A 20786-nucleotide genomic window follows, 5' to 3' on the forward strand; every position below is an offset into this window, starting at 1 on the left:
GGGCTGAGAATGGCCACTGAGTCAGTTCATCTAAATTGACTTTCGGAACATGTTTTTTGATCCCTTAGCTCCCTGGAATTGTCCTCTATGGCACTCATCACATTTACATTTATTGGTTTAGTGTCTATTTCTTCAGTAGACTCTAAGCTCCATGAAGGCAGGGCAATGTTGGATTTATTCTATGTGATATATTCCCAGGGGTTAACATATTATCTGCCCTATGGTAGTTTCTTAGTGAGCATTTTGTGGAAAAAAGAATAAAGAGCACAAAGAACCTAGTGTTGCCACTGTGGAGGACAAAGTGTTGGGTGAGACTCCATGTTCACGATAAGCGTTTCTTTTTTCCTCTTCTTCATTTTATAAGAGATGAGGAAAATAAACAAGTAATTGTAATAAAAAATCCCAAGAGAGTGATTCGGAGGAGGGACAAATGGCATCTGATTTGGAGATAGGAAAGTATGAAAGCCATGAAAACATCCAGGAAAGGAACAGATTTAGGATGACTTTCTATATGTTATCAAGGAGAACGTATTGTATGTAAAGAAAACGATAACATCCAGGAAATAGTGCGTAATGTGGTTTGGCTGATGACTGAGTAAGGTTCGTATCTAAGAGGAAGAAAGCTAAAAACTTGAGTTCAGGCCAAATTTGAAAGAAACTAGAATGTACATGTCAAAGATTCTCAAGTAAAGAGTCAGTCAGTCTTGGAGCAGTGTGTACACGGGCCCTGAAAAGAAAGGCAGAGCAACCGGAAGCAATCATTGCTTGTTCAAGAAAGAGAACAAAGACCTGATAATGGCCAATGCGAGTAGGAAAGTGTGGAATCAATTTAAGAAACAGCAGAAGTGGGGCACCCGGGTGGCTCAGTCAGTTAAGTGCCTGCCTTCGGCTCAGGTCATGATCACAGGGTCCTGGGATCGAGCCCGACATAGGGCTCTCTGCTCAGCGGGGAGTCCACTTCTCTCTCTCCCTCTGTGATCTCTCTCACTCTTGCTCTCTCTCAAATGAATAAATAAAATCTTAAAAAAAAAAAAAACAAGAGCAGAAGTGCAAGCCTGTTGGGCTTGGCAACTGCTTAGTGTGGGCTGGCTTTTCAGCTTATTGGCCCTATTTTGAGTCTGTTCTATCCATCCCCTGTCCAGAGCCATGTCCAGACACATTCCCTAAATCATGCTTTCCTCCTGTGATTTCTTCTAGTTCATCTCTATGAACAAACTCTTTCAAATTCTGGGATCCTGTAACCATGTGGTGTCCAGTCTCATGCTAGAAGAGATTTCAAGATAAAGCTTTGAAACATGATGCTCATAATCTTATGTTGTCTCCCGTAAAGCAGAATGAAGGTCAGGAGCTGGAATGGATAACTTACAAGGTTACTTGGCAGTGAAAGTACAACAGAAAGTTCACCTCACGGGACCCCTTTCTCTTCATCTCCATCAAAATCTCAGTCATTTTCACCTCTTTCCTACATACTGTGAAAGTCTCTTATCTAATCTCTTGCTCTAAGCAAGTCTTGACTCTTCCGTGGGTCTGTGGGAGATCTTTGTGCAGTAGACATCTTATCATGCCAATCCCTTCCCTAAAACCTGTCAGGGACCTTTGTTATCTCATGTGCATAGAGAGGGATTCATGGTCATCTTAGGCTTGGTCACTTTTTACCTCACTGGCGGTATCTTCTAGCAGTCTCTCCTCATCCCTCTCGCATCTCAGCTGGGAAGGTGCTGAACTACTTAGTGTCCTACATAGACTGTGCTGTTTTATGTTCTTGTCCCTTTGCACATGCTTTTCCCACAGAGTGGGATGTCCTTCTATTCCTCCTTTACCCGGACAACTCTCAAGAGCGCACTCTTTGAGACTCAGATGACTTCCTCCAAGAAATATTCACAAGAACCCTTTCCTCTCAAAGACCGAAGGTATTTCCAGAAGGTTTTCATAGCATCCTTTGCAAACCTTTATCAGAGCAAGCTTGATGAAGGTATGTGGGAGATGATTTGAATTATGTTAGAATAAAAAGAAACTTAAAGCATGGTACACACGGAGAAGACCTGTTTTTGCTCCAGAGTGTCAAAGAACATGGAAATAAAACAGACTATAAAAATCTACCTCCGGGGAGGAGTAAAAATAACATGAGGACATAAACAACAACAAGACTCTACAAAGGTGAAGACATTCTAGCAGGAATAGCTTCCAACAAAGATCAAATAGGCTCTGAATGAAAAGCAAAGACAGATCAGGTGATATTAAATCCCCTTCCTGAAGACCTCTTAGGATTTGGGAGAGACAGAGAAGAAAGAGGGTAGGTTTGAGATTTAAGAATGAATGGTTGGTAAAGGTTTGAGAGGCTGGATCATGGAGTTTTGTGAAGCTGTGTTAAAGGCTACGAAAGATAGGGAGGGAGGAGGGTTCTCCAAGTGAACTAGTCAAGGAGGGAAGTCAGGGTGGGAAGGGGCCGGGCTTCGGTTCTGATGTCACACTTCACAGACCACTGCCAGGTTCGTGTTGATGGATAATACATCCCAGCCGGAAGGCCCCATGCTGAGGCTTCAAGACCTCAGACAGTCATGCTTTTAATAAGTACTTTAGAAGCTAATGGGCAAGATACGGAGTATCCACTTCCATTAAATAATTTGTATGAATTCTATTATGTACAAAAGGAGAGAGGAGAGATCTCAAATCTGGAGGCCACTGATGTGACTTTAACATTAATTACAGAGTGTTTGTTTTGATTTTGCCACAGAACTTTGTTAGATGCTAGGGAGCATGAATCACAAAGTGACAGGAAAGAGCTCTGGGTGGCCTTCAAAGATATGAGAACAAACAAAAGAGGACATTGAAAACAAAAGAAAGAAGGAGCAGAATCAGAGCGAGTTATACCATCGTCAGCTTGCCTTCCTTGGACCCGTACTTCAGAGAAGGGGATGGCTTCAGGCTGTCAACCGTGGCGATGTGTCTGTTAGCAAGTAGGGATGGAGTCTGTGTACGAGGCGCTGACATAAACGCGCATTTTACTGGAGGTTTCGCTGAATCTGAATCAGGGTGTTAGGAAGAATAGATTCTACTGGTCAGTGAGGAGTAGATATTGTTGTTCCTCCATCATAATTTAACTTAGAATAAAAGGGACACAGGAAAGTGTTTATCAGAAAAACCGTAGTTTCTTGTGGATATGCAGAGATATAGTGATGCTGGAAGGTTCCTGAAATCTATGAAGATGTCTGTACAAACAGGAACATGCCATCACATGCCATGGGTTGCTGAGAGGAAAGGAGGTGGCTGGGGGACCCACATGGCTGAGGATGTGTTCTGTGGACTTTGTCATGAGAAAATGCACATTCCTAGAGTAGGACTGCACAAATAGATAGTTATTCCATTGTGCCAGCCAGGACCTCGTTAGGCAAACAATATTCCTCTAGTAAGAGTTAAGGGGAAAAAAACACGCGGGGCTGGGGATGCATGTGTATCTCTTTATATGACATGGAATAAATTTATGTAACTTACTTCTCTCACTGTATGTATGTATATAAAACACCCATGCCCCCCCCAACACAAGCACTGACGAAAGACTTTAAAAAGCAAAATTACAGAAATGAGAGAATAGGGCTATCAAATTATAGAAAGGAAAAAGTAAAAGATGAACTCGTGAAAATTTTAGTGTAAACTCTGACATGAAAGGTACCAGCATTCTGGGAGGCAAAAGTAAATTTAAGAGCAAAGTCAACATGGGAGTTTGGGGAGTTTGGGAGTTTGGGGAGTTCATGTCTGAAAACGATGAATCTGAGCAAGCGAATTCTGGTGCTAATTTTTTAAGGCAGGAGTTATGTAGTTATGTGCGGCTTTTATCAAGAGAGTTTGTGTCATCCTCCCTACTGGGACCTCTGGGTGGCCCCGTAGAACAATAGGCTCCTTGGTAAGTGAACATGTGACCTGCCTGAAGCAAGATGGATAGACAGTCTGGGATGAATTGTTTAATTCTCCTTGACTTCACTTTGAAGAAGACTGGCTAATTGGAAGTGAGCTTCAAACTTCACCAACTTGTTTTGGAGAATGAAAGATGGAAATAGAATATTCAGCAAAGAAAGGTTTTTGAATCAGAATAGCACGTCCATTTAAAAGATGCGTCTGCCAAGAGTATGGCTGTGTGACAGATAAAGACAGAGGTTTTTTAAAACCATATACAAAAGTAATATTTTATGTATATATTGATAAGTGAGATTTGTTTATGTTATTCTTCTATATTCTTGAATTGTTTAAATAGCATGAGAAACTGAGTTAGAGGGACGCCTGGGTGGCTCAGTCAGTTAAGCGTCTGCCTTCAGCTCAGGTCATGATCCCAGAGTACTGCGATCGAGCCCCTCATCGGGCTCCCTGATTAGTGGGGAGTCTGCTTCTCCCTCTGTCTTCTGCTCCCCTTGCTTGTGCTTTCTCTCTCTGTGTCAAATAAATAAATAAAAATCTTTAAAACAAATTAATTAAAAAAAACTGAGTTAGAGGACGAGGAGCATTTTTGTGCTTCAGAGAAGGTTTTGGGAGCTAATTAGGATTATAGGGAATACAGCGATCGAGCTATGGGAAATGTCTGGCATTTTATTAGAGTGGAGCATGAAATAGGAAGAACAAGCCATCATGATCTTGGAAAGAAAGTTTCTGAAAGAGAAATGCTGACATTTATCATTGTTCAAGACTCAGAAATATAGGGAAGGGGAGGATAAAACAAACAAAGGAAAACCATGCAAATCGCAGAGTTTTGCTTTCCTAAGTTCATGTAATGGTCTTATCTGAGGATATTGTGATGACTTTGTTTGACGTTGGGAGAAATCCAAATATGCATTATATGAAAATAATTTAAACAGTGACTTTAGAGGATAACATGAAATGATGTTAGAAAGGATTTTGTAAACCATAAAGTACGATTAAAATGTCAGAAAACGTATTTGAGATTAGGTAGCCAGGTTGTGCATAAGGTCTGAAAGTTCTTCCATGAAGTATGTCAAAGGGGAAAAAAGAGTATCATTAATTTTGCAGGGATTTCAGGTAAAGTTGCATCCTTGTATCAGGAAGTATATGAGAGCCTGCTAGCTAGTTTGCAAAGAAGGTTTTCATAGCAATAAAATAATTTTCCAGATGATTAAATATGTATTTTTTCCTATGTTTTGGAAATTTGATTTCTTTCTTTTTGCTTTTGTTTTCCTAAATTTAATTTTCATTAAAAAAAATACAGGTATACAGGTAACAAAATGGTGCTGTAAGATTTATGATTCAAACTGCAAGCCTGCCCTGCTTCCTCCCTCCTCTTCCCACTCATTCTTTCTCTTGAGTTCTGTCAGAAGCAGTTCGTTTCACCTTTTATAGCGGTTTCTTCTTTTATTTATCTCCAGGTTTCCAAATTATATAATTATGCTAGTTTATTTTACTTTTTACATTTTAGACCCTTTTCTATGGAATACTCACAAACCCAGGGTAGTAAGAGTAGGAAGATGATGGCTGAGCAGTGTCAGGCCCCCACCGCCCCTCACCCCGCACACACGTGGACTTTCCTCCTCTTGTTTGCCTTGCATCGTTGGTGACACCAGTGTTGGTCAAATCCGTAACAATCATGTAAATATCGTAGTATGCCATGGGCACTTTTCCTCTTCGTAGCCCTTTCTCTTTTCCTAAGTAGGACTACGAAGCCCTTACCAGCTCCCCTTAGAGAACTGTAAAGCCTGTCTCAATGGCATCATAGGTAGATATACCAGGTAATTGAGGGGTTTCATTTCTGTCCCTCTGTGTCTCCCCCTTCCTCAGATTGGCTTCACAGTGTCAACTGAGACTTTCATTTGCTCTTATGTTAGATCCCCTGTTTCCTGGATCGTATGTCTTCTGTGAATCACTCCCTTGTTTTCTTAGGGGTCATCCTGAGAAAATGTGTGATCATTCATTCATTCAACATATATTGACTCAACATATATTATGAAATAAGCACTGGTCGATGAACTAAAGATAGATCAGAGAAAAACACAGATGAACCCTGACTTCCTTGAAGACCTTTTTGTTCCTCTGTGTGTGTTTGTGTGTTGGGGGTGTGGGGGTGTGGGAGGGTAGAGTTACCAGATTAAATATATATATAATGTATTTAATTTCAGGTACACAACAAATACTGTTTAATATGTTATGTTCCAAATATTGCAGGGGACATACTTATACCAAGAGAATGTTTGTTGTTCATCTGACATTCAAATTTAACTGGGTTTCCTGTATTTTTGTATGATAAATCTGGCAACGTTAATTTGGAGGGCTTATATTGTATAGACAATGAACATAATAAATATATAAACACTTGCTAGAAAGTAATAAAATCCACGCTAGGGTGGGAAAGGAACAGTAGGGCAAAGTAAGGCAGGTTGGGAGTGCCAGAAGCAGAGATTACAGTTTTAAAAGGGTGGTTAGGGTAGCCTCCTTGAGAAAGTGAGAGATTGTCAAGGGCATGAAGGGGGGGGGGGTTAGCTTTGCCGTTGTGGCGCAAAATGTCTTCTAAACGGGAGGAACACCAAGTCAAGAGCGTGGCTGAAATAGCCTTGGAGTGTTTGAGAAATAACAAGGAGGCCAATATGGCTCTAATAGAGGATGGGAGAGGCTCTGGGGTAGGACGTGAAGTAGGGGCATAACAGGAGTCCAGATCCTGCAAGAATGTAGAGAACTTTAGAAAGACTCTGTAGTTTACTCTTAGTGAAATGAGGAGCCCCACAGGGTTTTGAGTGGAGTGGTGGCACGAGGTAACTTCTGTTTTAACAATATCCCTCTAGTTTCTCCATTGAGAATTTACTAAGGGCCAAGGGCAGAAGCGGGAGGAGCAGTCGGAGGGCTATTAGAGTAATCCAGGTAAAAAGCAGGGAATTTGGACTTAAAGAGGTAGGAGTGGAGATGGGCAGAACAGATGGGATTCAGGATGAATTATTCCTCTAACATTTTCTCGTGAAAAATTTCCAACATACGGAGAATACCCACAGAACTACCATCTGGGTTCTATAATGAACACTTTGCTGTATTTGCTTTGTCATGTATTTACCCAGCTCTCCATCCAGCTCCCATGTCATCCCCTCGTCTGAAGCATCTCTGATTCAAGCCCTGCAAAGATAAACCTTCAGTGTCCTGCTGGGATAACAGAGTCGTTTGCCCTATGGGATACTCACAGGCAGAGCAAGTCAGGAGTCGGGAGCAGGAAATCTGAGGGGCTAGTCAATCCTTAGACAGACTTTCAACCAATTCTCCTTTCTTCAGCTGCACCTCTCTCCTCGCCTGATGGAAGTACCTGGGGATTCTAAAACCTGAATTTCCTTTAATTTCAAGGCATGATTTGACTTGCTTCTTTTCGGCAAGCTGTCATTTCAGGCCTGGAGTTTCAACTCTCTCCACCCTTAGTTGGTTACAATTCATCCCTCTGTTGTCCATCTTCTAGAACTCTGTTGACTTTTCTGATCTACTGCCATATTCTCTCAATTTCCCTTTGTCCTGTGATTTTAAAACATTTTTATTCCTGGCCTTTCACTTGAATGGGGCTTTGAGAAGAGAGAGACTCATGTTTTCAAATATTTTGTCGATATAAAAGATCAAACTGTATTTATTCATACTTTGTTTTCCATTTTGATGGATCTACCCAGATACTAAAGATACATTAAAAACAGTAGCAAAGTAATAGTTTTTCCAGCGTCTGCATTAAGACACTGTTGTTGCCTTTCAGAACCCAGGAGGACCCCAGGTTGGGACCCACTGCTGTGCATCATTGTCATGAAAAGTAGCCTTTGGCTCTCTCAGTGCTCTTGGGGTTTGGTATCAGTGTTTAGATGAGAGGATGGGAGCTCAGATTGAGTCAGACAAACATGACCCCATTTCATGAGCAGAAGGAATGGGTTTTCATTGCCCCTTGGAGCCCAGCTCCCTTTGCTGAAGTTGTTGCATCTTTGGGGTGGATGAATCCTAGTTTCAATTGAGCTAGACCAGCTACAAATCCTTCCTCTTCAGCTCTCCTCTTGCCGCCGCCAGTATTTTCACCTCATTGCTTTCACTCTGCTGAGCGTTCTATGAAATATTTATCATAACTTTGCCTTTCCTGCCTGAAATGGTGCCGTAGACTGGTAATTAGACTGCAGCTAAGGCTTCTTAAATTCATTTGGTGCAGAGCTGGGAAAATGGGGACCTGACATAACAAGTCGATAAGAACTGACAGGCAGTGGCATTAAGTGCTCCTACACATATTTCCAAGCAGATGCAAATGGAACTTTTTGCCAGTCGATCGTTACATTCATCTGCAAGCTGCTCTTCTCATGTTTGCTTCCAGAAAGAAGCTACTGAGAGTCGTTTGTCTACAATGAGCCTGGAAAGTGAATTATTCCCTCACCCCTCTCCCAACAAAAGCAGGCTAGGAATTTTTTTCTGGCCAGCCTCAATAGCCAGATTTCTGAATCAAGGCTCTGTTTGTGTTGGAGGATTGTTTGTCACCATTTGGGGCACTGCTATAGTTCAGCCTTCACATGAGGGTTTGAGGATTACATTCTCCCTAATGTATGATTTTATTGCTGAAGACAACAAATCACAGAACTGGGAATCCTAAATACCAGGGCTGTGTTCTTGCTGTGTGTCTGTGAGCCACCTACTTAACCTCTCTGAGCCTCAATTTCTCCATTTGTGCAACGGGAACAGTAATACTAGCCTGCTGCACTACTGGGCAGATGTGATAACAAAATGAAATAATTTAAGAGAAAATACTTTGTAGACTGTCAGGGGTCTCTGTACAGTTTCCTTTTAGAGTGTGAGACCCACAGCCAAGCACTCTGGGGGTACCTGATTTCAACATTTCTGTATGGGTGAAACATCAGGTTCAAGTTCAAGTAAGTTCTGAGCACGTATTAAAACGCCTTCTTTTTTCTGGGTCCAGGGCATGTTTAGAGCTGAGCAATATGATCTGTGGAGACACCGTAAAATAACAACATGTATTCCTAGAAAAAAGAGGTGTTGTCCATGGAAATAGTCTCGATAAGAAATCAAACCACCATAACCCCCACCAAAGCCCCTTTCGGGTGTATGATGAAGTGGTAATGAGTATTATCTTTGAGGTGGGAGAGACTCTGGGTCAAATCTAAACTTTGTCACTTCCTAGCTATTTGACTTTGAGCAATTTACTTCCCCTTCCTGGAGCTGCCATTTTGTCATCAGTCAATGTGGATAATAATGCAATCCACTTTGAGTTGCTGCAAGAATTAACTGAAAAAAGGGGCGCTTGGGTGGCTCAGTTGTTAAGCATCTGCCTTCAGCTCGGGGCGTGATCCCAGAGTCCTGGGATTGAGCCCCACCTCAGGCTCCTCCTCTGGGAGCCTGCTTCTTCCTCTCCCACTACGCCTGCTTGTGTTCCCTCTAACGCTGGCTATCTCGCTCTCTGTCAGATAAATAAATAAAATCTTAAAAAAAAAAAAGAATTAACTGAAATAAAATCTGTAAGAAGCTTACCGTCATCATCACAATAACAATATTGTTGTTGTAATAATAACAACAACAACAACAACAATGGCACACGACTGTTCAGTACCATGTGCCAGACAATGTTACTTTATGCTTACACGTTCTTTGTCCAAAAAACTCTATGTTATAAACATTCTGCCGATGAGAAAATGAGACACAGAGAGATTAAATAGTATCTTAGGGCTATCCAGATAGTGGTAACCGTATCTAGACAGTCCAGTTAAAGACAAAGCAAATGGCAGCTTCTGCTCTGCTGACTGTCACCTGTCTCTCTAAAGCTTCATCTAAGAAAAGGGCAGAAAGGACTATTAGGAAGATAAAAGTGAAACAATAAATGTGAAAAACATTTGGCAGACAAACTGATAATTCCACAGGCTTGTCTCTTTGAGTAGTATTTAACCATTTATAATTTCAGACAGCTAGGGAGTTTGAGCTGAATCTCCAACCTTTGACAAAGAAGCCTTCACGTGGCATCTGTGTGGTCAACAGAGCCTCACTCTCCCTGTTACCAGGTGACCTTCTCACTTACCTTGAAGATGCAGAGAGCAGGCTTTCAACATGGCAAACTAGCAACTGAACACCTGCCGCCCTATTCCTCCATGTGTCCATGTACCTTACGCAGCCAGCTGAATTCCCAGTCGCCCAATTTTGAGCATATGCCATTTCAGGATAATATCAGTTGATGACAGAGTCTGTTGTCCTATAAATTAATTTAACACTCTTTCTCTGGAGAGCAGATGACTGCGTTCTAAAACCAATATTTTCGCTCAAGTTATGATGGCTTGTAAAAACACACAGTGAATGGGGTTGACGAGGAGGTGTTAGGAAGCATATGATATCCCAGGAGGCTGCACTGAGTTAAATTTAGGTGGCTTGCTCCTTGAGGCAGTCAGTGTCAGAGACAGTTGTCTCTTAAAGGGATGGCTGTTGTGGAAAGCAGTTCACACACTGGGCAGAAATAGAAGCCGTTGTGGTCAGTGGCGTGGGGAAGGGCGTAATGAGAGCCAGAGTGAGGCTGAGGGACCCAAGACACTTAAGCATTAAAAGACAAAAAGAATTGTGGGTCTGTTCAAATTTTCTATTTCTTCCTGTTTCAGTTTTGGCAGTTTATATGTTTTTGGAATTTATCCATTTCTTCCAGTCTGCCCAATTTGTTGGCATATAATTGTTCATAATATTCTCTTATAATTATTTGCATTTCTGCAGTGTTTGTTGTAATCTCCCCTCTTTCATTCGTGATATTATTTATTTGGGTCCTTTCTCTTTTCTTTTTGATAAGTCTGGCTAAGAAGGATTTATCAATTGTGTTAATTCTTTCAAAGAACCAGCTTCTAGTTTTGTGGATCTGTTCTTCTGGGTTTTTTTATTTCTATATCATTTATTTCTGCTCTAATCTTAATTATGTCCCTTCATCTGCTGTTAGGTTGTGTATTGGGAGGCAGTGAAATTTTTATTAAGTAATTTTTTACTATGGTGAATGGTATATTCTAAAAACTGCATTCCAGATGTAATGAGAATCTGTGAAGGGAGATAATGAAGAGAATAATATATTTGATCCTGCGTCCATTCGGGATATTGTCTTCTTCTCTCCTCCCTTCCCCCTTCTTCTTTCTGTCTCTCCTGCCCATTGCTCTACTGATTCTTAATTCAATCTTCCTCTCTCTTATATGATTCCTGTTACTTTATTCTTTGAGCCAAAATGTGTCTTTCTGTCAAAAGACTTCTCAAATAAATAAAATCTTAAAAAGAGGGAAGCAGCACCTGGATGGCTCAGTTGGTTAAGCGTCTGCCTTTGGCCTGGGTCATGATCTCAGGGTCCTGGAATCGAGTCCCGCTTCAGGCTCCTTGCTCAGCAGAGAGCCTGCTTCTCCCTCTCCCTCTGCTGCTCCCCCTATTTGTGCTCTCTTTCTCTCTCAAATAAATAAAATCTTTAAAAAAAATTCTCTAAGCCGTGGTCAATGTGGATTTTCATTCACATCCTGTTTTTTTCAGACTCTCTAAAGACAAATCATTTTATCTTTTCCTTTTTCTTTTCTGTAAATAAGTAATGTCTTCTACATATCACATGTTATAATTATTGCCAGGTGTGCAAAGCTGAATAGGATGTGACCCTTTGAAGAGGTGACAGGAAATTAGAGAAAGATGGACAAGAAAATAAGTCAACAAAATATAATAGATACTCTGCTTGAGGTTTGTGCAGGAAAATGTCAAGTTCCCCCCCAAAATAATCTAAAGGTTGGAGAGTACAAAAATATTCTATAAAGGCAGCGATGCCTGAGTAGAGCATTAGTAGGCGTTAACATGGTTTCTTCATTCATTTAAACAGGCATTTATTGAGTGCCCATTGTGTACTTGGAACTGTACTAGGCCCCCAGGGCCTGACATTTACTAAGGAATAACCTTGCCTGGCACTCAATAAATACTTGTTGAGTGTCCAAATAAATATTTGTTGAATGGCCAATGACTCACTTTAATTTACCTGGTGAATACAGAACAGTTCTCTGCCTTCTGTGTAGATAGTCATGAAACTTTTAGGGGATTCCAAGGGGTCTGGAGTATTTGTGGGTTAGATAATTTGGAGTGTGGGCATGAGCACAGACAGGTAGGGCTGCGCAATAGCTGCATCATTGTGCAGTGCACAACTTGGACAACAGTGTGTGGTCATTAAGGAATAGTGAGGAAGAAGGTAGGGAAGGAATAGTAGCTGAATCACGAAATGCTTTGTGTGTCAGGCAGGTTGTTCTCATGGCTGGCAGGGGAGGGACAGAAGTAGGAGAGGGGATATCAGAATCATTGGCAAATTGTCTCTTCCAATTACATGTGCTTCTGCCCACCCTCGAGATGCAGATTCTGCCCTGTCCCTACACACATACACACACGCTCATGTGCGTTCACACCACTGCTCTTCCAGAATCTTTGCTACAGACTTCATGAACAAATGAGAATGGGTCATATTCCTCAGGTGGACTGGAGCTAAAAATGCCTAAGAAACACTACAAAGGAGACCCATGCGTGGTTTTTGTTGTTGTTGTTGTTTTTTAAGATTTTACTTATTTATTTGAGAGAGAGACAGAGATAGCAAGAGAGAGCATGAGCGGGGAGGAGAGAGAGAAGCTGGCTCACTGATGAGCAGGGAGTCCAATGCGGGGCTCAGTCCCAGGACCCTGAGATTATGACCTGAGCCGAAGGCAGGTGCCCAACCGACTGAGCCACCCAGGCACCCGCCATACACAGGTTTTTAAGCAAAGCAGTGGCCTGATACAGATATTCCTTTTAGAAAGACCAGTCTGGCGCTGGAGTAGAGGGGGAAATGGCAAAGTGTGAGAGATCATGGGGGCATCCTGCTGGGAAGATTTCACATCCTCCGGGGCTACTCACATTGGTTTTCAGAGAGCTTGACAGATACTCCTGTTTCTCTTAGTTTTCAAGGTCACGGACACAAGATTCAAATCAGAATGAAAGAGATTTATCAGTGTTTTGCTGAGAAGGTGGTGACACCTGAAACTTTTCATAGGAATTATGGTTTAGGACAGATGCAAACGTTCAAGCATATCTGTACTGGGGAATTGATAAAATAATGCTCTCAAATATGAATATGAAGTATATAAGTTATGTTTGCCCGAAGACATTTCTTTTACTTATTGTTTCTTTTTGTTGGTGTTATTTTCGTTTATTGCTTGTATAGTATAGCTCTAGATATCTTGGTCATCTTAAAAACAAATGCATCACCAATAAACCCATAATTTGGCTCTCTTATGTGACCATTTTTTTTTCATTTAGTAAAACATACGATTTTCTGTGATTTGTGTAGATATCAGCTGTGCCTTGTCAACAAAAAGTGAGTTGATGTATTTGTTTCTAAAGACCACTGTTCCCAAGAAGAAAAATACATGCTTTTCTTGCTTTAAGCTCCTTAATACCAACACATAATGTGATTCCAGTCTGTCTTTCCAAGTCACAAAATTAAGGGGAAAAAAAAATCTCCTTTCTGAAATCCCGTTACATCATAAGAACCAGAGCCCTGGACCCCTGATACCACAGAGACCCCAGAATTTAGGGAGCTGTTGATGAATCATTTCTGCAGCTTCAAAATTTTCCATTGTGTTCTATCTAACTTGTTATGGGAGAATTACCTTATTTCCTTTCAGCCCATTTTTTTCCCTGAACTAAGTATGTGGATGAGCTACAGAACTGGTTGGTAATGAGATAATGTTTTACCTTATAATGTTAGGAAAAAAAAATTGAAAAGTGGTGCTGAGAAAGGAGATTAGATTGCACATTGTAGCCTAACGAAATGTGCATTGTATCCAGTCAAAGAGTTAGGACTTACCAGACATGTTACCAACACTTGCTGGGTCAATATATTAAGCAATTCACCCATCTTCAAATATTGGATTCATTTTTAGAATAGTAATTTCTGGAAGAGTACAGCTCTTTAATAGTAAGGCCCTGTACTAGATGGGGGATAAAAGAGATGTGATTTCTAGTGTGGCTCTGGGGAGCCCCCTGTGTGCCCCTCCGTTCGCCTGTTTGTACACCTGTGAAATGAGAGCATTGCCAATGGCCTCAGTGTTGCTTTTTACTCTCTTTATCTTAACAAGGCATATCTGTAGGTTACCAGGCACCTACTGGGTGCTCTAGTATTATGACTCTATGTCATCTAAGGAAAAAGGGTTTCCTGTTGCTGGCGCATACGAAGAGGCCTCCTTGGAAAACAACACACATTGCATCATAATAAGGACAAGGCATAAAGCAAATGCCCTTGATAAGAATGGGAATTTTTTTCCCATTACCAAAAGAAATTATTAAAAAACAAAAATGTAACTTTGAGGCATACTGGTTCTCTTCTTGGGAGAGGAATATGTACCACTCATAGCCACCAAAAAAGAAAATATTTGCAGTGTCTGCAGCAGCCCAGGTCTGCTTAAACTTCATCAAGGCCATTGGGAGAAACATTGAGACAGATTTTTGTTATTGTTTCGTTTTTTCCCCTTCAGCATTGAGAGGTGTTGCTAAGTCAGTAATGAATCTTCTTCTTTTTGGTGGGATCAAAGGCACGGTGAGGAAGGAGGCCCGTTGTAAAAACTAGTAACAGCCAGAAGAGGCCTAACTTGCAGACACGGCCGCTTTGCAGCGTGCAGTCTTGGAGAAGATTTGTAGCAATTCTAACTTATTTTTCATTGCTTGAGAAGAAATGCACCAAACAGCACAGAAAACCAGTACTAAACACTCAGTTGTCTTGTGCATGGGTACTGCCCGTCAAGATGAGTTATCTTTCCACGGATTGTTCGATATCGTTAAGCATTAAAAATAAAGGCGCTATAACTGAACAGAGAATCAAAGCCCAGTCCTACTTACACCGACAGCTATCTGGCTATAAATATATTCTATCCTATTACCTGCACTTGACACATGTTTATTTCCGAAGTAATTAGGACCACTACAAGAGAATCTTCTGAAATGAAGTTCGATGTTTATGTAGGGTTTATTAGAACGTAGCACCATAAATCATTTTACATGGGCATTTAATTTGCTTAAGCTGCTTATTACTGTTTCTGACATTGATAGTTCCTTGCCTGTGCTAAATGTCACTAGTAAGCAACTAAGCAGATATGAAAATTCAAATCTAAGTGTTTTACAGAATCAGTGGGTGTGGCCTAATGGGAAAAAAATGACTCTTGTTCAATTCTGCCATGGATTTGTGGTGTGATTTTGCAAAGGTTGCTTAAGGGCACCAGTTCTTCTAAAAGCATCAGTTTTCCCATCTATAAAATGGAGTAATGCTGAAAATGACATCATCAGTTAAGCAAAGTTAAGTAGAGCCTGTGGAAGCATACACGAAAAGAATATTTATGTGATTACAATATTAATACTGTTCTGAGCTCGCATGTGGGAGATTTAAGAGAAATCCGTCCTCACTCTCTCCAGAGAGCTCACACATTATCAAAACAGGCACACAGGTAAATTGGCAATTGCAGCAGACTGAGTGAAACAATGAAATGACGTGTAATCTAAATAGCATACAGCAAGGAAGCATTCACTTATCTGGTAAGGAGGGCGATTGTGGAGAATTTTTCAGGCAGACGTGTTGTTTGAATTAATGTTTGTGGTCCTGGTAAGTAGGGAGTGCAAAGCAGAGAGGACAATCCACATTTAGGGGCAAGCAAGCAAAAGTATGAAAGAAAGGCAGTGTTATCTGGGAACATAGAACTAGAATAACTCATGGGTCCAGAGCTCAGGGAAGGGCAGGTGAGGCCAGCAGGAGTGGTCTTGGTGAATCATGTATGCAAATAAAGGAATTGGATATTAGCCTATAGGGGAGAGGGAGCTAGTGAAGGCATTTAGGCAGGAGACAATCAAACAGGCATTTATGGAATTCCCTTTGGTGGAATGTATTTGCTAAATGGATCAGACTCAATAAGGCTAGAGGCAGTGAGATCCTTACAGTGGCCCACAGAAATGATGAGGTACTGAAATGAATGGCAGCAACAATAACATAGACCCTGAGAATCATTTTGGGGAGAATCGAATGTTTTTGATGTCTGACTAGTCAAAGAGAATGCCCATCCTACCGACTCTGTTAGGAAAGGCCTGTGGAGCCTTCTAGTTGAAGGGGGCAGGTGGTGGATGGGTTATGCCCTTGCATTTGGAAGCTCAGGGAAGAGGCAAGGGCCAGAACTATAATTTGAGGGGCAAAAGTAGATAGTAGAGAAAATCGTGAGGTTCCGGAAACAGAGCGGTCAGAGTGAGAAAAGAGGTGGAGAAAGGACAGAATCCTTCAGAATCATTTGCAATAGCAAAGCTTAAAAGTAGGCAGAAGAAATAGAACCTATGAAAGAGGCAGAGAAAGTACAAGGAGAGAGGTAGGAGGAGGTCCAGGAGAGAGAATCTTGTCATAGAGAATAGAGGAGTAGGGAGTCTCACGGAAGGAGTGGTCAATGCTACCAGATACCTTACTTGAGTGATCAAGAAAGATAAGGATTAAGGACCATCCATTGGATTTGACAATTCTAGAAGCCATCTGATTCCCTTCAATGTGTAGTCCGTTAACAGGTGGGTGCAGAAGCAATGTGTAGTGGGATGGACAGTGAATAGGAAGTTGGAAGCAAAGACATCACGTGTAAGCTTACCAGAAAGCTCAGATGTAAGGAAAAGGTATAAGAACAAAGAAGCCTGGAATGGAAGGAGCAGAGTGTTGCTTTGTACAAGAGTGAGAGAGGCTTGGGTATGTTTATCTCCTGAAGGATAAGTACTACTATACAATAAGTTGGAGAGACAAAAGAGAGATGTGATGTTTGATGCAGGAGCTTCTGCATGGTAGTAATGGGAATTAGAACATATGGGGAGGAGTTGACTTTGGACGGAAGGACTTCTTTCTGTGATGAGGAAAGTGGAGAGAAGGATAAATATAGATTGGAGTAAAGTAGCCAGCGGAGGTGCTGAGAGAGGAAGGCATGGCTGTTGATGGTGAAGCCATCAGTAGAATGAGAAGGACAGAGATGAGTAGTGTGTTTGAGAATAATAGGGAGGAATAGAAAATGGAGTTGACCAAAACCAAAAGGGTCAATTAATTGCAATTGGGCTAATGTCACTAATCCCTGAGATGAAAAGAGTTCTTCCAGCGGGAGCTCAGCTTCTCTACCATGATTTAGAAGATTATACACTTAATCCAAGGCTGGGGTTTTGTAGGGCGAGCACTCTGGGGGAAGGGAGGGTAGAGTTGAGAGTAGTGTGGTTTGTAGCAGGTTAATTTGCTTTTAGGTTAAATAGTAGGGGTTTAGTTTATGGAGATGAGGATGGTTTTTTTGTTTTTTTTTTTTCTTGAGACTTAGCACATTCTAAGATAAGGCATGAAATTTAAATCCTACCATCAAGTATGTAAAAGCTTATGGCCACAAAATCTTAATCCCATGCTTGAAACTGTTGTTCGGTTTGACCACTGACCTTCTTAGAGAATTATAGGTTGGTGCTTAACTGTTGAAAGGACATGGAAGAAGAGGTGGGCAGAAATTTAATTCTTATCTTCTTCACATTCAACACAACTCTGTTTCGATCCACTTTGCATGAGACAATTCATTAAAGAATCTGCAAGAAGTCTTTGTACCTAAATGATCCTATATGCCGGGGGGGGGGGGAGATTTCTTTCACTATTTTCCAGAGTTAGCTAATTGTCTAGAAACGGTACTGACTGGTGATTTCTTCTGGTTGAAATAGTCTGCTCATCGCCAAGTGAATTTGGGCATTCTGCCAGGCATTCATAGCTAGGATGTTTAGAGGCAACTCGTAATTGTGATTTGCAGGGCTAGGAGGTGCCAGAATGTCACCAATAGGCAAAGCTGTTTTCTAGAACAGTGGGAGAAAGGGTCAGAGTACTGTTTGGATGCCCGCCTTTGCAATGTTTGTCCCAGGAACTCCAGGTTTTGGAAGCAGGCAGTAGAGGCACACACAAAGAGGAGCTTGTGGGAATGGAAATAGGTCAAATTACAAAAGCCTTGATGGATTTTGCTTTATAAAGGAGAACTCTTGGGGGGCAAGTGTTAGACTGGAGTCAGGAAATCTGGGTACTAGTCTTAGCAAATCACACCAAAGATCTGGGCCTCCAGATCTTCATCGGAAGAATAAGATCACGGTACCATTGGCAGAACCAGGGGAGGCAAAAGAGTTCCAGCTGAATGCTGACTCCTTTTGCCTGCTTTCTATGACAGGGGTTCCCGTTGAGATTTTGTTGAACGAGTAGATTCTGATGTCAAAATCAGTTTAAAAACTTCTAGATTTTCTGAAGTCCTTTCTAATCTAATTCTATTCTAATATTTATTCTCTAAATGAGAATAACCAGTAGAGTCAAATTTAACTTCAATTTTTTTCACGAGTCTCGGTTTTTATTGATATCCAGCACATTTTTGTTACTTTGCACAACATCCGAACCTGCTTCACATCAACCACATGCATCTGGATTTAACTTGAGTCCACGGATGGATTTCCGGGAGTCTGTGAAACCCCTAAACACACATGCAAAATTTCGTAGACACAGGCATTCGAAAAGAGTCCAGAATTTCCATCAGATTCTCAACAGGTCAACGAAAGCAGTAAGCACAAATCCTCTTCCATTTGATGGGAGTAAAAAAACTCCAGATCTTAAACTGACACAGCAAGAGAAATTCAAATAGATTTGATAGCCTCTGCAATGAAAATGACTCCCCAAATCCGCTCACACCACTCTATGTCCTTCCCAAGATGACATTGCCAGTATGGATTCGTACGTAATATTGTGGGCAGGGAAGAGAGTCGGCAGAGTCTCTGATGATGGAGCAATATCTCCCCTTAAGCTTACATTTTCTGATATTTGAAAGAAGCCAAGATCAAGTGCTTTGGCTCTCCATGCCAAACCTCTACAGCTCTGACATGGTTTTACTAGATAAAAAGAACCATACATTCTTCACTTTTTAAATCGGCAGCCTTGTTAATCTGGAACTCTAGATGGCCCATAGGCCTGAAGGTAAGTTATTTTTTTAAGTAATTAGAAAAAAAGCAAGAGTAAAGGGAAACATTACTGTTTGGCCATTCAACAACATCTTGCCTTGACGAGCTCGGTGACTGGGGAAGACTTCAATTTTTTTGAGTGCGTTTCCATTCTATTTTGTATTGAGTATTTGTGTGATTATTCACATTATATTCAATAGCAGACATTTCCATGATCTTTTGGGTCCTGGTTCAGAGGGGAATAACTTGGTGGGAAGAATGGAGCCCTTATCTGGCAGTGGGCAGAGAATGGGGGCAGTGCTGAGGCTGTAACTGAACATGAGATGTCAGAGAGAAGCCTCTGGACACATTCAGCCCAACAAGGGATTATACATAGATCTGGATTCCCATGGCAGGGTGAAGCTGGATCCTGGGGATGTGGACCCGTGATCCACTTACATGGGAAGGACAAAGCCTCTTTCAGAAACTGTATGCTAACTCAGACACTGTGCGCCACGTAGGAAAACAATGAGGCATGAAAAACAAGACAGACCAAGAACAGGCCCAGGGCTAGAAAGGAAGGTTGATTTGAGAGACTGTAAGAATCTTCAGAATGTAATCCTTTTTCTCTTCTTTCATTTCAGATGCTGCATAACAAACATGTCATGGTCCGTGTGGGAGGAGGATGGGAAACTTTTGTAGGGTATTTGCTGAAACACGACCCCTGCCGGATGCTGCAGATCTCCCGTGTGGATGGCAAAACATCCCCCATCCAGAGCAAATCTCCAACCCTTAAGGACATGAATCCAGATAATTACCTGGTGGTCTCTGCCAATTATAGGGCTAAGAAGGAGATTAAATGAAACTAGGTGGTCACTACAAGGGGACTCTCATAATGGCCTGTACCCACGTCTCCAGTGTAGTCAGTTTAGCCCACGCGCTCTGAAAATTACTTTGGAAAAAGATGTAACGGGAAAATGTCATTATTATTGAAAAACGTTCAGAGAGTAGCACTATTTATTTTGATGCTTCTGTAGAAAATGACCAATTAAAAGAAATTCTAAGCTCAGATTTAAATTAGAAAAAAGTGTAGGCAAATTATTATTTCTCATTATGCGAACACAGTATTTAGTACATATTAGAAATACGATTCTAGCTAGAGATAAAAAACTGCTCTTAGAAGAAAATATTTAGGATTTCTAGATCGTCAACAGGAAGTGCCTGCCTTATGTCTACAAAAAGCACCCCAGACACTTTTATAATTGCAGAATTTTTAAGCTAATTGTTAAAAAGTGACAATTAGTGTGATAATGTGCTACTAAAAAATATTCAGCAGCACTATAAATAAGTACAGAGTGTTCACGACAGTAATACGTTACTGGAAAGGCCACTTCAGAAAAGTTTACATTCGCTTGGAAGATTGCCTTAAAGTTTATTCCTTACCTATGACCAAATATCTGGGGTACTTTTGGAAGTTTTCAGTACACCCCTTAGAGAATCGCTTATGAAGTGTTTCACACATTCTTAAGCACATGGCTGTGCTGAGACTGACTTAGTGTAATTCACACACATACGCGGACATACATTTCTATTTTGACAGAGTAAATTGTACAGTCAAATGTTCATTGACTTCATGTTATTTTAAAGCATTTTCTTATGAAAATATATCTTTAGTTAATCCTACTTTGCTATGCTGTCTAGTAAAGTAAATTCACTGTAGCCGATGATGTTACAGACTTATGTATACCCTTGTGTACCTAGGACAGGGCTGTTTTGTACCCATGAACAGCAAACTGTTGTCCTCACTGATTCAAGAATTAAAAAGATAAATTAAAAAAATT

General features: G+C 41.1%; 1 protein-coding gene across 4 annotated transcripts in view; it reads left to right on the forward strand.

Moving 5' to 3' along the window:
- The window catches only part of GAS2 (growth arrest specific 2), a 127860-nt gene extending 107074 nt beyond the window's left edge, over positions 1 to 20786 (forward strand). For 3 of the 4 annotated variants that reach the window (XM_057317403.1, XM_057317404.1, XM_026512217.4), the window contains one exon: positions 19590 to 20786. In XM_057317403.1, coding sequence (XP_057173386.1) covers positions 19590 to 19808 — 219 coding nt within the window. In that variant the 3' untranslated portion in view covers positions 19809 to 20786. The remainder of the gene's footprint in view (positions 1 to 19589) is intronic. The other variant, XM_044389047.3, reaches the window with a different exon arrangement.

Source organism: Ursus arctos, unplaced genomic scaffold (assembly GCF_023065955.2).
Source record: "Ursus arctos isolate Adak ecotype North America unplaced genomic scaffold, UrsArc2.0 scaffold_23, whole genome shotgun sequence".
Lineage (NCBI taxonomy): Eukaryota > Metazoa > Chordata > Mammalia > Carnivora > Ursidae > Ursus > Ursus arctos.